Source organism: Limanda limanda, chromosome 20 (genome assembly GCF_963576545.1).
Source record: "Limanda limanda chromosome 20, fLimLim1.1, whole genome shotgun sequence".
Taxonomy (NCBI): domain Eukaryota; kingdom Metazoa; phylum Chordata; class Actinopteri; order Pleuronectiformes; family Pleuronectidae; genus Limanda; species Limanda limanda.
In genome coordinates this window covers 8595654-8607936 of record NC_083655.1, presented here as the reverse complement: position 1 = coordinate 8607936, position 12283 = coordinate 8595654, and the positions used below count along the sequence as shown (strand labels likewise).

Genomic DNA, 12283 nt, shown 5'->3' with positions numbered 1-12283 from the left:
GCAGCAGCATCACAGACCAACAAGACAAAATGGTGGAAAAGACTTTAAAAACCTGTACAGTCGGATTGTGAACTCCTACATTAACAGTTTGGAGGCCACATGCAGCAAAGTATCTCACGTTAAAGATACAAAATCATTTTGGAAAGTTAAATCACTGATTAAGCAGAATATCAAAGCAATTTATATGATGTTATTGAACTTATTTATGTAGATTTATGACAGTTTCCCTTTATATGGACGAACTTGATAGAAAACAAGGGTAAAAAGACTTTTATAAAAAAATAAAACATCATTTGTTTGGCTGTGAAAGCCCTATTGTTTCCCAGCTGGAAAATATGATCTTGCTGATATATATATCTTGCTTTGCTAAACATGTCAGATAAACGTTGTGCACTAAAATAGTTTGATCATATATTTGTACGTATCACACTCTAAGTACTTTAACTAGCAATACTTTGTCTTCTCCATGGATCATCAACCGGCTCAGGCACTAACTTTTTCTCCTTAGAAAAGTTGTCAAATATACCACTAATATATAAAAAGACAAATTCAAGAACCTTTCACAGGTTTTGTGAATTGTTATTTGAAATATTTCAGCGCGAGAAATTAATCAAGGACCCATTGTTTCAATATTAATTAAAAAATGTAGCCATGCTAACCGATTACTATTGTTGCAGACTGTAAGAACCATTAGTGAATTGGAAGCTTGATAATTGCGATTGATGGAAGCAACAACTAGAAAACATAATTTTGTCACAAACCCCGGTTTTCAATTTGCAGATTGTGTTGAGTTTGACCCTTGATGTAAAATCAGAGATGCACAAATAGAGTTCAGAGTTACACAACACAGAAAGCAATTAGAACTGCAATTATAAGGGGGTTTTTTATTTGGCAGATTAAATGAACCCAGTGTTTTGCTGCGTTTAGATAATCATTGTTTTTTTTACCACAGTCTTTCACTGAACAGTATTCTTCTCCTCTGACGGATACTATTCTCTGCAGGAGCGTCTTCTGTTGTGTTGTGCGCACGTTTGATGATTTTTGATGCAGGGTGAAGTTGCAGCAGCTTTCATGGGCGGCAGACATCTCCGCGCAGTCGTTTTCACACAGCCCTGAAGAAAAGTTTTCCCGAGGTGTCAGGCCGTTCAGAGGGAAAACAACAGCAACAAGCGGCAGCCGTCGACTGACGAGTTGACAAGCGGCTATTAAACCCGCTGAAGCTGTCGCGGCACCAAAAATAGTCAAAGGAGAAATGATCTAACTGCTGATGATGGAAACATAAAAAACAAAAAAAAAGAACTCACACACACACACACACACACACACAAAAGAGCCATTTACTGATGTTACATCTCGAAAGGACAAATGTTCCAGCAATTCGTGTAATTAGGCAAGAGGTTGTTTTCTCCAAGTGACAGTAAAGAGATCGACTTTAGCAGCTGCAGCCGTCTAAAACATTTCCAGATGAAAAGCTAATCAGCCATTTCTCATCTTGAGTGACAGCTCAGAGCTCACAACAATCTTGATGGACAACCTGGAAGCATTAGCTGAAAGAACCCTCCGTCTCTTTACCTTGACCCCGTGCGCGACCCTAAACCATTAAACACCTCCCGCGTGTCACAGATGAGATGATTACCATCTCGCCTTAATTTGCCATCTCAACAGGAGACAGGCGTCAGACTGTTGCTCTTTATCTCCTGTGCGAGCGGGTCCTCCTTCGTTTCGACGCGCAGGGAAACTCGTTCCCAGAATTTACAGCGAGGTAATTGAGCGATGAATTACTTTCTGCATCAGCCCCCCCACTCAATAACAGTGATTCTGATGTAGTGATACATTCTCTGCCCTTTTGTGATGGAATAATTTATGTCCAAAATCACATTCAATGGAAAACGAGCATTTGAGTTTGTTGAAGACTGAAAACAACCAAACTTCCCGACATCATTATTTTATCTTTCGAGCTACGTGAGGCTCAAGCTACAAAATTGTGCATTTTTAATATGTGAATATGTGAAGTCACGTTTCTGAATTTGAATTGTGAGCGCTGTCATTCCCTAAAGGGCAGAAATAAATGAGTTTCACATCAAGTAATGCAATCAGCCGCAGTTAAACGCACATCTCCCCGGAATTGATTAAATCAGACATAATTGAGTAGAGACACCGGCTACCTACAATTAAAATTGATTGAGAAATAGATGTTAAAATGGAAGAGACAGAATTGAAAGCAGAGGAGAGACAGACGTGCATGTGTACAAAAACTTTCCAAAAAATAAACACACCAGTCAACAAGAAAAAAAGAGGACAATCTTTATTTCAATCTTCCAAACCTGTATTAAAGTGTGACACTCTCGATTCAAACCCACGTTTGGCAGAGAATGGCGGGCGACTACAAAGACCAGAAAGGCAAGACGAGGGCGTGGTTTTCCTTTAGTGCAGATTCACAGTAATGACACAGATCACCTCTGTATGGTAAATATAACAGGTGTGCTCAGGTGGAGGCGCCTAAGTCGATCAAGTTACGAGAGTTACTGAGCAGCAAAAGCACAATGGAATGAGCGGCAACGGGAAACAAAACCTGAAGCCATCGTGTTTCTCAGCTACAAAAAAAAGGTTCAACCGGGGCTAAGTACTGGAGCAGGGCTGGGGGGGAGACTCCTAAGTGGTTTGTATTTAGCCTGCGAGCCATTTCATGAATAAGTCACAACAGCAATTAATCTTTTTGCTTTCTGAGATAGAAGAAAACACGAGTAGAAGACTACCACGTCCATGAGGGTTGACGCTTTTGGCTGAAGGCCTGTCAGGTCAGGTCAGGGGAGTGGGGGGGATTCATGTCACGTGTCAACTGTCAGGTAAAGAAAAGAAGACGTGGAAAAGACGTCGTACTTTCCAAACGAAAACAGATTTTTTTTGAGGAAGGTAGTAACTTCATCTAGTTTACAGGGACAAGCTCACGGTGAAGGAAAAGGCAAATCATGGGTGTCTTTCCAGCTAAACTTCAAGAGTTGCAAGGACAAATGGGATCGGATAAAGTAAAGTTCGGGTGCCCGACAAGCAGCTTACACAACAACACAATCCTGACGATGTTACACAGGCAAGTCTTTGTGGAAAGATTGTGTTAATTGGCGAGCCTGGTTTTGTGAAGCTGCGAGCGCGGGTGTGCGTCTGGAAGAAACTGCCGCTAAGCAGATTTCCTATTTGACACAACCTTGTACAACAACACGACAAGGACACCGGAAAAAAACAACAGACAAAACAAATAACCACTCAACCCGACATGGAAGTGGCTTGAAGAGGATGATTTAAAAAATCAAAATGGTCCTCGATAGGGAAAAGGTTCCCCACCCCTGTGTTAGCTGTTAGCTTTACTCAACAGGATAAACAGCTCAGAACATTCATTGCAATTCTTGTAACTCAAGGTCGACTTGATAGTGGGAAGTTCTACGGTCCTCGAGAGAAAATTACTCCGTGCATGCAGCTACTGTTCCTGAGGTCAAGGATGAATCTTTACGTTCATTCATCATCGTATTTGTGTTGTTCCCTTGAAAGAAATCCTCCTTTGATATTTCACCCGAGTCCTAACTCAAACATCCATGGAGCTTTGTGCGTTTTGTATAATGTATGAAAGTTTTAAATCAACGCAGTGGAACAAATGGAGAGAAAATAATAAACGTGCGTACTGAGCATACGTCTTTAAAGAAATGCTTCAACATTCGGGTAAATGGTTTGTTTGAGTCACTTTATAAGATCGATACCTCAGACTAATTAGGATGCAATATCTTATTCTTCTTTGTGTGATCTCATTAACCCTTTTCTCCAGTTTTAATGCTAAGCTACCTGGCTGCTGCCATTAGCTTCCTGTTTACTGCACATTGCATGAGTAGTAAATCTCACCAGAACGGGTGAACAAGCATATTAACCTAAATGTTGAACAACTGATTTAAAGTAATTACATCTCTAATTTGGAGCAACGGGCTCCAGCATCATAGCTTCGGCCAAATGTGGGAACAAAGTGGTTATTGAACTCAAGAGGTTTTTACAGCGTTCTGAGTTTTGACTGTGCTCGTGTCACTGGTTTGAAGTGGGCTGGGCTGTAAAGGAAAATAAAGGCAATGTGAAGTATTTACTTGTTGCCATGGAAATGCTGCTGTAAATCAAATCTAGAGTTTTGAATAGTTGTGTTACCTTCAACTTTATACAGAATAAAACGTAAGGAAACATGTTTTCAGGTGCTTTATTTTAACCAGAACAGCCAACGAAGCACCACTGGACCCCAAATCCAACAAGGTGCACCGAGTACTTCTTATAAAAACGGTGTCTGACTCGGTGTAGAAGATATTACGAACACTGTCTTTTTAAAGTAGGCGGCCAGGTGAATTCAGGAGAAAGCAGTAACCCCAACTTGATTTTAGCTTTTACATAAACTTTAGCCACAAGGGTACAGAGAGAGGAGAGAGGAGGATTTATGAGACTTAAGCCAACTGACTATAGCAGATTTTGAACAAAATAATAAAAAATGAAAAGAGGAAAAACTCAGTAGTAGGAAGACAGTCCTCATATTCTTTAAGCTTAAATCTAGGTCTCAGTGCATTGGGATGTAAACTTCAACCTGCCTAGTAAATTCAATATAGGAAGCAGTGATGGAGGACCGATTGAAATATGGAAACAGACGGAGTCAGAGTCCATCTGAGGAATATGAGTTGCTAAGAGCCACAGGAGCTGCTGATGCATGTTATGGGAGTCCGCTGCTTTATAGGCACGGGCTTTCTATACTAAGGTTTTCACGTCAGAGAGTTGAAATCGGACTGATACCAATTACCACTGAGCGTTCACGTAAATGGACTCTGACGGGGGGGGGCTGGGGTGAGGAGTGAGTAGAAATGAGTGACTGTCTCAGCACTTTGCACCTTCCTAGAAAAAACAAGAAGAGGAAATATTTCCAGGTAGTAACAGACAATTGGGGGAAAAGGGGGGGAAGCACAATTCAATTATGGCAGATTTTCCTTCTTGGGCACTTCCTAAGCTTTCTACACACGTCAATCACTACACAAGGTACTCCTACACTTTGGCTAGGGGGTTTGACGAGGTATTTAAAACGTGTATTTTACAATTTAGTTTTGAAGGCAAAATTGTGTTTCTACTACAGAAAGATCTATTGAATTAGACTAAAAGAAAGAAAAAGAGAGATCGGGAGATGAGAATAAAATGAGGATAGAATATGTGGTTTCTAAACGATGGCAGGAGAGGGTCATGAGTCACATGGGGCACACCACTGATTAAGTGGTACGTGTAAATCACAGCCGTCCCAATCGTCTCTTGACATTATCGTGACAAGTGGTGACTGAGCGTTTTGCCGTCGAGGCGCCAGAGGAACTCGGGCCCTTCGAGAAACACAAGCATCTTTATGATCCCAATCTATTTTCTGCCTTTAGCTCTTTAACCTGTCCACTTTAATGCTTCTATGCTTTATTTATCCTTCAGTATTCCAGTGCTCTGTGAAGCACTTTGTAACTTTTGTTTTGAAAAGGTGCCGTAGAAATAAAAGATATTATTCGGCGTTTAGGCTCCGATCTTAAGAATTGCCGTGAGTTTCGATGGCTTGGCTGAGCGGCCGACTTCTCACACACACCGACACGTAGCATTCACAGGACAGTCCGTGCTAGAGGGGCTTTGATGGGAAGTGAGATGAAACACAAAGAAGCAGAGCAGTAACACATGGATATGTCTTTGAGTTTCATTTCACTGCATTTGACCAGGGCCCATCATCCTCTATCCGGCAGGAGCCCCTGTGTTAATCGGTTTTCTTCTCTTCAGGATCCTTCTCTCCCAAATCCTCCTCCTCTTCCTCCTCTTCCTCATTCTCCCCTTCTTCTTCTGGACCCTCCAGTTCAGCGGCGCGTTGCCTTTCCTCGTCCTCCTCCTCCTCGTCGTCCTCTTCTTCATCAGTCAGGCTCTTGAGCGCATCTATGTCATCCGTACCATCGTCCGACTCCGCTGTGCAGATGCCGTAGCACATCAGGCTAATTACGCCCAGCGGCAGGCCGAAGAGGAAGCAGCCGAGCAGCGGAGAGCTGCGAAACACCGACTGGTGTTGGAGAGGAGACAAAGAAAAGGACAAAACACGTCAGGTTGGGAGAGTAAAGTGGTGCAAGTCAAGTTTAACAATTAAAATGATGGGAAAAAAGACGATATTTGAGCTTTCAATCACAATTCAGTCGTTAGCAGAAGAAATGTAAGACTGCATGATCTCTGGTGTAAATATATACACATGCAATTGAAATGAATTTCATCAACAAACACTGAAATCACTCAAAATCGTGTCTTATTCCAGTCGGGATGACTTTCCAGGCAAAGCTGGCTGCTGCCCAGCAGGCTCCAATCCTCAGCACTGGATTCACTACGTGCTAATTTTAAATTTACTGCAAATTTGTTTTGTAGACCCTCACAGCTAAACTTAAATAATGACCCAACACCAGGCTGCAGTGTGCTCTGTTAAAGCTCTAATGACACGTATTACTTATCTGAATTATATCATTGATATTCTACTTTGTGGTCCACAAGTCTCGCCACCAAGTCATAAAAACAACTGGCCCATCAGGTTTGTGTGAGTTCAAATAAAAGGTCTGGACAACAAAGTATTTCAAATGGCAAAATCGATCTGTTACAATAAAAACGCTGCAATGAGGGGAACCACTCAAGGAGGAGAGATTATCTTTCTGTGTGGAGTTTGCATGTTCTCCACTCCTGCTTCCCCCCGTGCACACACACAGTTAATTGGAGACTGTAAATTGCCCGTAGGTGTGAGTGTGAATTGTTTGTCTTTGTATGTCAGGTCTGAAATACGCTGGCGACCTATCCAGGCTGAACGCCACCTCTCGCCCAATGTCACCTGGGATTGGCTCCAGCTCCCCTCAGAGGATAAGTGGACTGGATAATGTCCGGAGGGATGTTGAAATCTAAAATATTCAACTTAGAGACACGAACACACCTGATCACCTTCCAATGAACTGTGAAGTTTTGCCTCTTTATTAACTAAATAATCATAAAAACAACAATCAGCTGACGTGGATACATGGTCATTGCTGAATCGATGGAGCACAGGTGCATGTCTGGTGCCCTGGGCAAAATATAATGAAGTTGCCATGTGCAGCCTCCCATGTGCACTGTAAATAATGAGTGGCTACAGGAAACAGGATGCATGCACTGCGTCCACCTTGAGGAAACGGGGGGGGTCAACATTTCTCATGAGTCATTCCAGCTCTGACCTTCTTTCTTAAGTTCACATATTCAACAACAACAACACAAACTTTATCTCAATATCTGATATTCCTCTCAGCCCGTTCAGCACAGCGGAGCGATTATATGAATATTAAATAAACAACTTACATTTCACTCAACAGCCAAAAGTAAAACCGCTTCAGAAAATCCAGATCGAAATATTTGTGGAGAAGAAAAAACAACGCAGAAAGGCTTTTGTGTTTTCCATTAGAGATGCTGCGTTTTAATCATTAATTTATTCATTCATCTGCATTATGTCATTAAACTTGCATTAAAGCCAGTGTGTTCAGAAGGCAGGTCGCAAATCATTTGCAGGAACACGGACAGGCAGTAATACTTTAGTATTAATTAAATCTACGTCATATAATTCCAGGAAAGTCGGTATTATGTTGTACTATTTGTGTTCTCGCTTGTGCTCTGCTGAGTTTTAACCTTTTATCTGTTTTACTCTGCCTCCGCAAGGTCCAGATTTATTCACAAGTCTGGCAGACAATACTTTCTGTGTGCACCTTATCTTCCTTTCATGGGCCTCGGTAACCTTGACCACATGCTCAGGCATTGTTCACACACACAAGCTGGTTTCATTCATGCACTGAACTCCTGATATTGTCCTGAAACGCAAATTTCTGAGTTACACTGGACATTTTCTTGATTTGTCTCTGCCAGTCCCCTAGTATCACTTCTGAGGGACCCATGTAAGAAAGCAGTAGGTTAGAATATCAGGATGAAAAAGAGGAGTCATACGTGTAGAAGACATCAACGAAGATGTCAAGACAAATGTGCTGTAAACAAACACACATGATATCTACAGTAGAATTTCTACTTTATATCCTTCCTCCGTCATGCGCTACCCAGAGGCCCCCTCTCGTGTGAATGTTCCGGAAGGTTACCTGTTGTTGTGAAGCGTCTGGCCATGACTGTTAATATCTAATACAACTATACTGTGAATCTGTGTTGAGAGTAAATCACAACCACCTTGTTATTTACTACACGTGTATTGTAAATTTAACTGGCTCTGTCGTCAGCTTAGAAGCCCTGAGGGTCCGCACGCAGTAAATGGAAGTGTCAGGATGTGAAATACAGTAAATGCACAGAGCCAACAGGTTGTTCAGGAGCTGATCTGTCGCCTGGTCGTGATCGAAAGCACCTCTCATTCACATCCATGTCATGAACCTAAATAGAAAATTTCACATTTTTATGCTGCTGCAAAAAAAAACCATCGTCTCTCAGCTCCCGTGGGCAAAACAACAGCCGAGCCACTGAAGGACAACTTTGCAAGTTCTCCTTTAAATGATCTCGGTGACGAATGAGTCATCTGGCCTTAATATAGCAGGATACATCAGAGACAATGTACCTAGAAGGGAGTACTCGACCGCAACTTCTGTCAGCCACTGAGCTGAGGAGGAGGAAATATTCATGCTCCCTCCAGTCATTGCCACTGCAAGAGGGATGGTAATTGCTGGTGCTCTGCGAAGCTAGATGAGGTGGAGATGGGGATGCTATGCTAACACAGCTGGCTATGAGCCATTGCGCCTAATGTGGCTGCTCCGTCATGCGCCTGTCAGATGTGCATTTAGATTGGGCTCTCCGGGGGCGAGGTGATGGCTGCTGCCTCTCTGCTCCGTCTCGTGTCACCGTGGCGATGCTCACAGTCGCTAAATTTAGAGAGAATAGCATCTGCTTTCTCTTACAGGTACAAGACAGTCACATGGATGCAAATAGGAAATTCATAAAAATCCTATATATACACAAGAGCTTTTCTTCTACTGTCAAACCTGATCTGACAGCAAAATAATATCAACTTCAATAAAAGTATTTCGGTGTGAACGACCAGATTCCACTACAACTTCCATGTCTCTGTAAAATCAGTATTTCTCCTTCAGGAGTTCTCAACTACTCTACAAAGGATATTGTTACGGGCAGGGTGGAGCTTCACCCGTGGTTACAGGGCAACCGTGCCAACTGAGCTGCATTACAACTCAGCTGTATTTACATTCCTAGCACGCCCGTGGTAAAGTAAACACCAGTTCTTCCAAAAGAACCAGCTACTTAAGAGTAAAAGTGGGAGGAAAAGCAACATCAGCCTCCTGACCCCCTCTCCTCCTCCCTCATCGCTCCACCGTCTCCTGCCCTGACGCCCGTTTCTCTGCCCTCGTACTGTGTTTACTGCCTGCACTGCATATTCTCACTCGCACACCGAGTCCACTCTCTCCGGATGCCGTTTGTCTCCCGGGGGGGACGTGCAGGGCGCTCAGGCATTTGTTCTGTCGGGAGCAGGTTGCACACGTATAGTATTTACCCTAAATTGCAAACACAGTCAAGGTGAGGCATGGCGAGGTGGTTCAGCAGTGTCGTAATAACAAATGGTTTCATAACAGAGGTTAAGAGAGACGTGTATTTCATCGCAGCTGGGTAGTAGGTCAGCGATGACAGAGCCAAAGAGAATCATCAGCAAACCGAACAGTTTCTCTCTCACCTCTGCAAAACATGCAAGTGTTGTTGGTCTCATTGTTTTGGTTTTACAGGCTGCAACTTCCCATGTTACTCCATGTTTAAAAGCTATAGCCACTATACATTGAGGCCCATGCAAAGTTAACACCGTGGAGAATTTAGCCAGATACTCCCCTCAGGAGAAAAGTAGAGTGAAAAATAATCTTAAAGTGGCCAGAAAAGCAATTCATGTTATTTTGCCAGGTGTATTCCCACATCAGCTTTATAGAAGCTGGTGGAGAACCAAACAGAGCTTTAAGTACTGTGAGAATTGAACTCAAATGCGTCATGTGGTCAGAAAAGCAGCTCCATATTGACGTTATGTTGCCAGGTGTAGTCCCACATCCGCTTCTATATAGTTATGTTTACAGCTTAGTGTGTTGCTCCTAAGCAGCGACAGAACCACATCAGCTTGTGTATAGTAACATAAGATTCAGATTGATTTCTGTATTTATGTTTTGTTGATGTGCACTTATAATACAAACTTAATATTTATATACACATATATATGATCTACTGGTGACTCTAACTTCATGTAGATTGCCCTCGTGAACTGTGAATTTCTCATCGACTTACCATAATGGTGGATCTGGCATCAAAGGCCACACGCTTGATCCTCTGAATGAAGCCGTCACCTCCATTCGCCTGCAGGGAGACAGATCGTTTAATGGAGACAGAGGAGCTGCTATTTCAAGTTGACCCCAATTTTATATTCACCACCCATGGAGTGTACATGCAGGAGTTGCATCCATTCTTCTGTTTGACATCCACAATTAGTTGGGGACAATCCCTAAACAGCTAAGCAACTGTCAACATGTCAATAAAGCCAGACTGAATAATTTAAGTCTCAGCTGTCCAGTCATGTGCTCAGTGCATCCCAGACATTTTGAATATTATTTCATTAACCGCTTCCCTACACAAGGGTACCTGGTGTGTTCAGTTCTGCTCAGTCTGAGCTCATTTTGTGGCAAAAGCACCTGGACAGTCGATGAGTGATCTGCCCTGATGCTAATTCATCAGCATGGCCAATTAGTGAGCTCTGTCCAAGCAGGACGTCGGTGGAGGAGCTGAAGGTGCAGGGCATGAGATGAGTTTTGTGGAAGCAGCTGTTGCACGGACCCAGGCTGTGCTCCGACTGCATAAGTAGCTTCAGAAGTGTTTTTTATAGCATGCTGCTTGAGTCTTTTTTAAGGGGGGGGGGGGGTTGCAAAAGAGCAAAGGACTTAAAAAAAGTGAAGATGGCATTTGTGCCACCAGAGCAGATAGTTAGAATATATATATTTTTTTTAAATAGCTACTCCTTAAAAACCTGCTAGAGAAATGCCACAGCCTGTCAAGTCCTTCCTCCTCTGGCTGGTTCATGCGTGGCTAAACACGTCATCTCTCTACCTGTTCAGGCTTTTTCTGTCCGTTATGGGAAAAGCTAAAAAATTCTGTATTCTTTAGTCACGTGTGGGGAAAACTTCCGCTTCTAGCATTCCTTAAGAACAAGAAAGAAGAACTCCCTCAAAAAGCCGACAGCACCTTTAACGGTTTTTGCACCATCTGCAGCACTTTGAATTTAACCCAGTGCGTTTATCCCACTTTATTCTCTGCATCTCTGTGGAGCAACAAGCAGCCTTGAGACACCTCTTGCCAGACGTGAGCAGCATGATGTGAAGAAGGTGAGACTGTCCAGACTTTGGCCCGGAGTGGAAGTGCAGGAACACTGTGGTTTCGGTGGTTGTTTATTCGGTGGGAGGTTTGTTTTGCCGAGCGAAAAATAGCCCGGACCTTTCCTGGAAAACAAGGACAGGACCTCTGGCTGTTTGGCTTATGGGTTCATACATCTGGTGCAGTGTAGTGCAGTGCCCGGAACAGCCAAGGCATCCCTTTTCCAGATTAGTCTACACTCACTATAATACCGAGTCATGTAGTAATCTCAGTGTTTGATTTAGAGGACAGAATTATTGCAGATAATCTGTTCGGAGGGGACAGTAATATGAAATCTATGTAAAGGGAGATTGAAAAAATACCTCATGTGGTGAAAACATCTTCAACAGGGGATTTAAAATGTAATGCAACATGCTTGATTAATGGAAACCGCTGGTGCGATTACAATGGAACAACACCAGGGGATGGGGGGGGGGCTGAATGTGTGCACAGAAAGCAGGGAGGAGGTAAGAGGAGAGGATTTCGACCTGTGCAGAGCCGTTCAGGACGCTGCTGATGAACTGGACCAGCTGCTCCATGGTCTCAATCGGCTCACTGGGCAGGAAGTACTGCTCGTTGGATGTGTTGAGGATTATAACGGAGGGCACCGTCACCTCGCTGGGAAAAGAACAACAACAGGAAACAGAGCTTTAAATCTTTTTAACCCCCTTCACCTTGCACATTATCAAAGTGCGTCATTAGATGCTAACAAATAGCAGTTTCTTAAAGAACAAATTGTTACACAGAGGATACAACAACGAGATAAACAAACCCTTTGTGCTCGGAGCAACCTAACTTTTCCCATGGGCATTCTTTCAAAGGGAGGATT

General features: G+C 43.0%; 1 protein-coding gene across 1 annotated transcript in view; it reads right to left on the bottom strand.

Moving 5' to 3' along the window:
- Window positions 1–2290: 2290 nt before the first annotated feature.
- Window positions 2291–12283, bottom strand: part of LOC133026670 (protein disulfide-isomerase TMX3-like) — a 31141-nt gene continuing 21148 nt past the window's right edge. The window contains exons 14-16 of the mRNA XM_061093590.1: window positions 11943–12072; window positions 10339–10407; window positions 2291–6079 (exon numbers count right to left, since the gene is read on the bottom strand). Coding sequence (XP_060949573.1) covers window positions 5786–6079; window positions 10339–10407; window positions 11943–12072 — 493 coding nt within the window. The 3' untranslated portion in view covers window positions 2291–5785. The remainder of the gene's footprint in view (window positions 6080–10338; window positions 10408–11942; window positions 12073–12283) is intronic.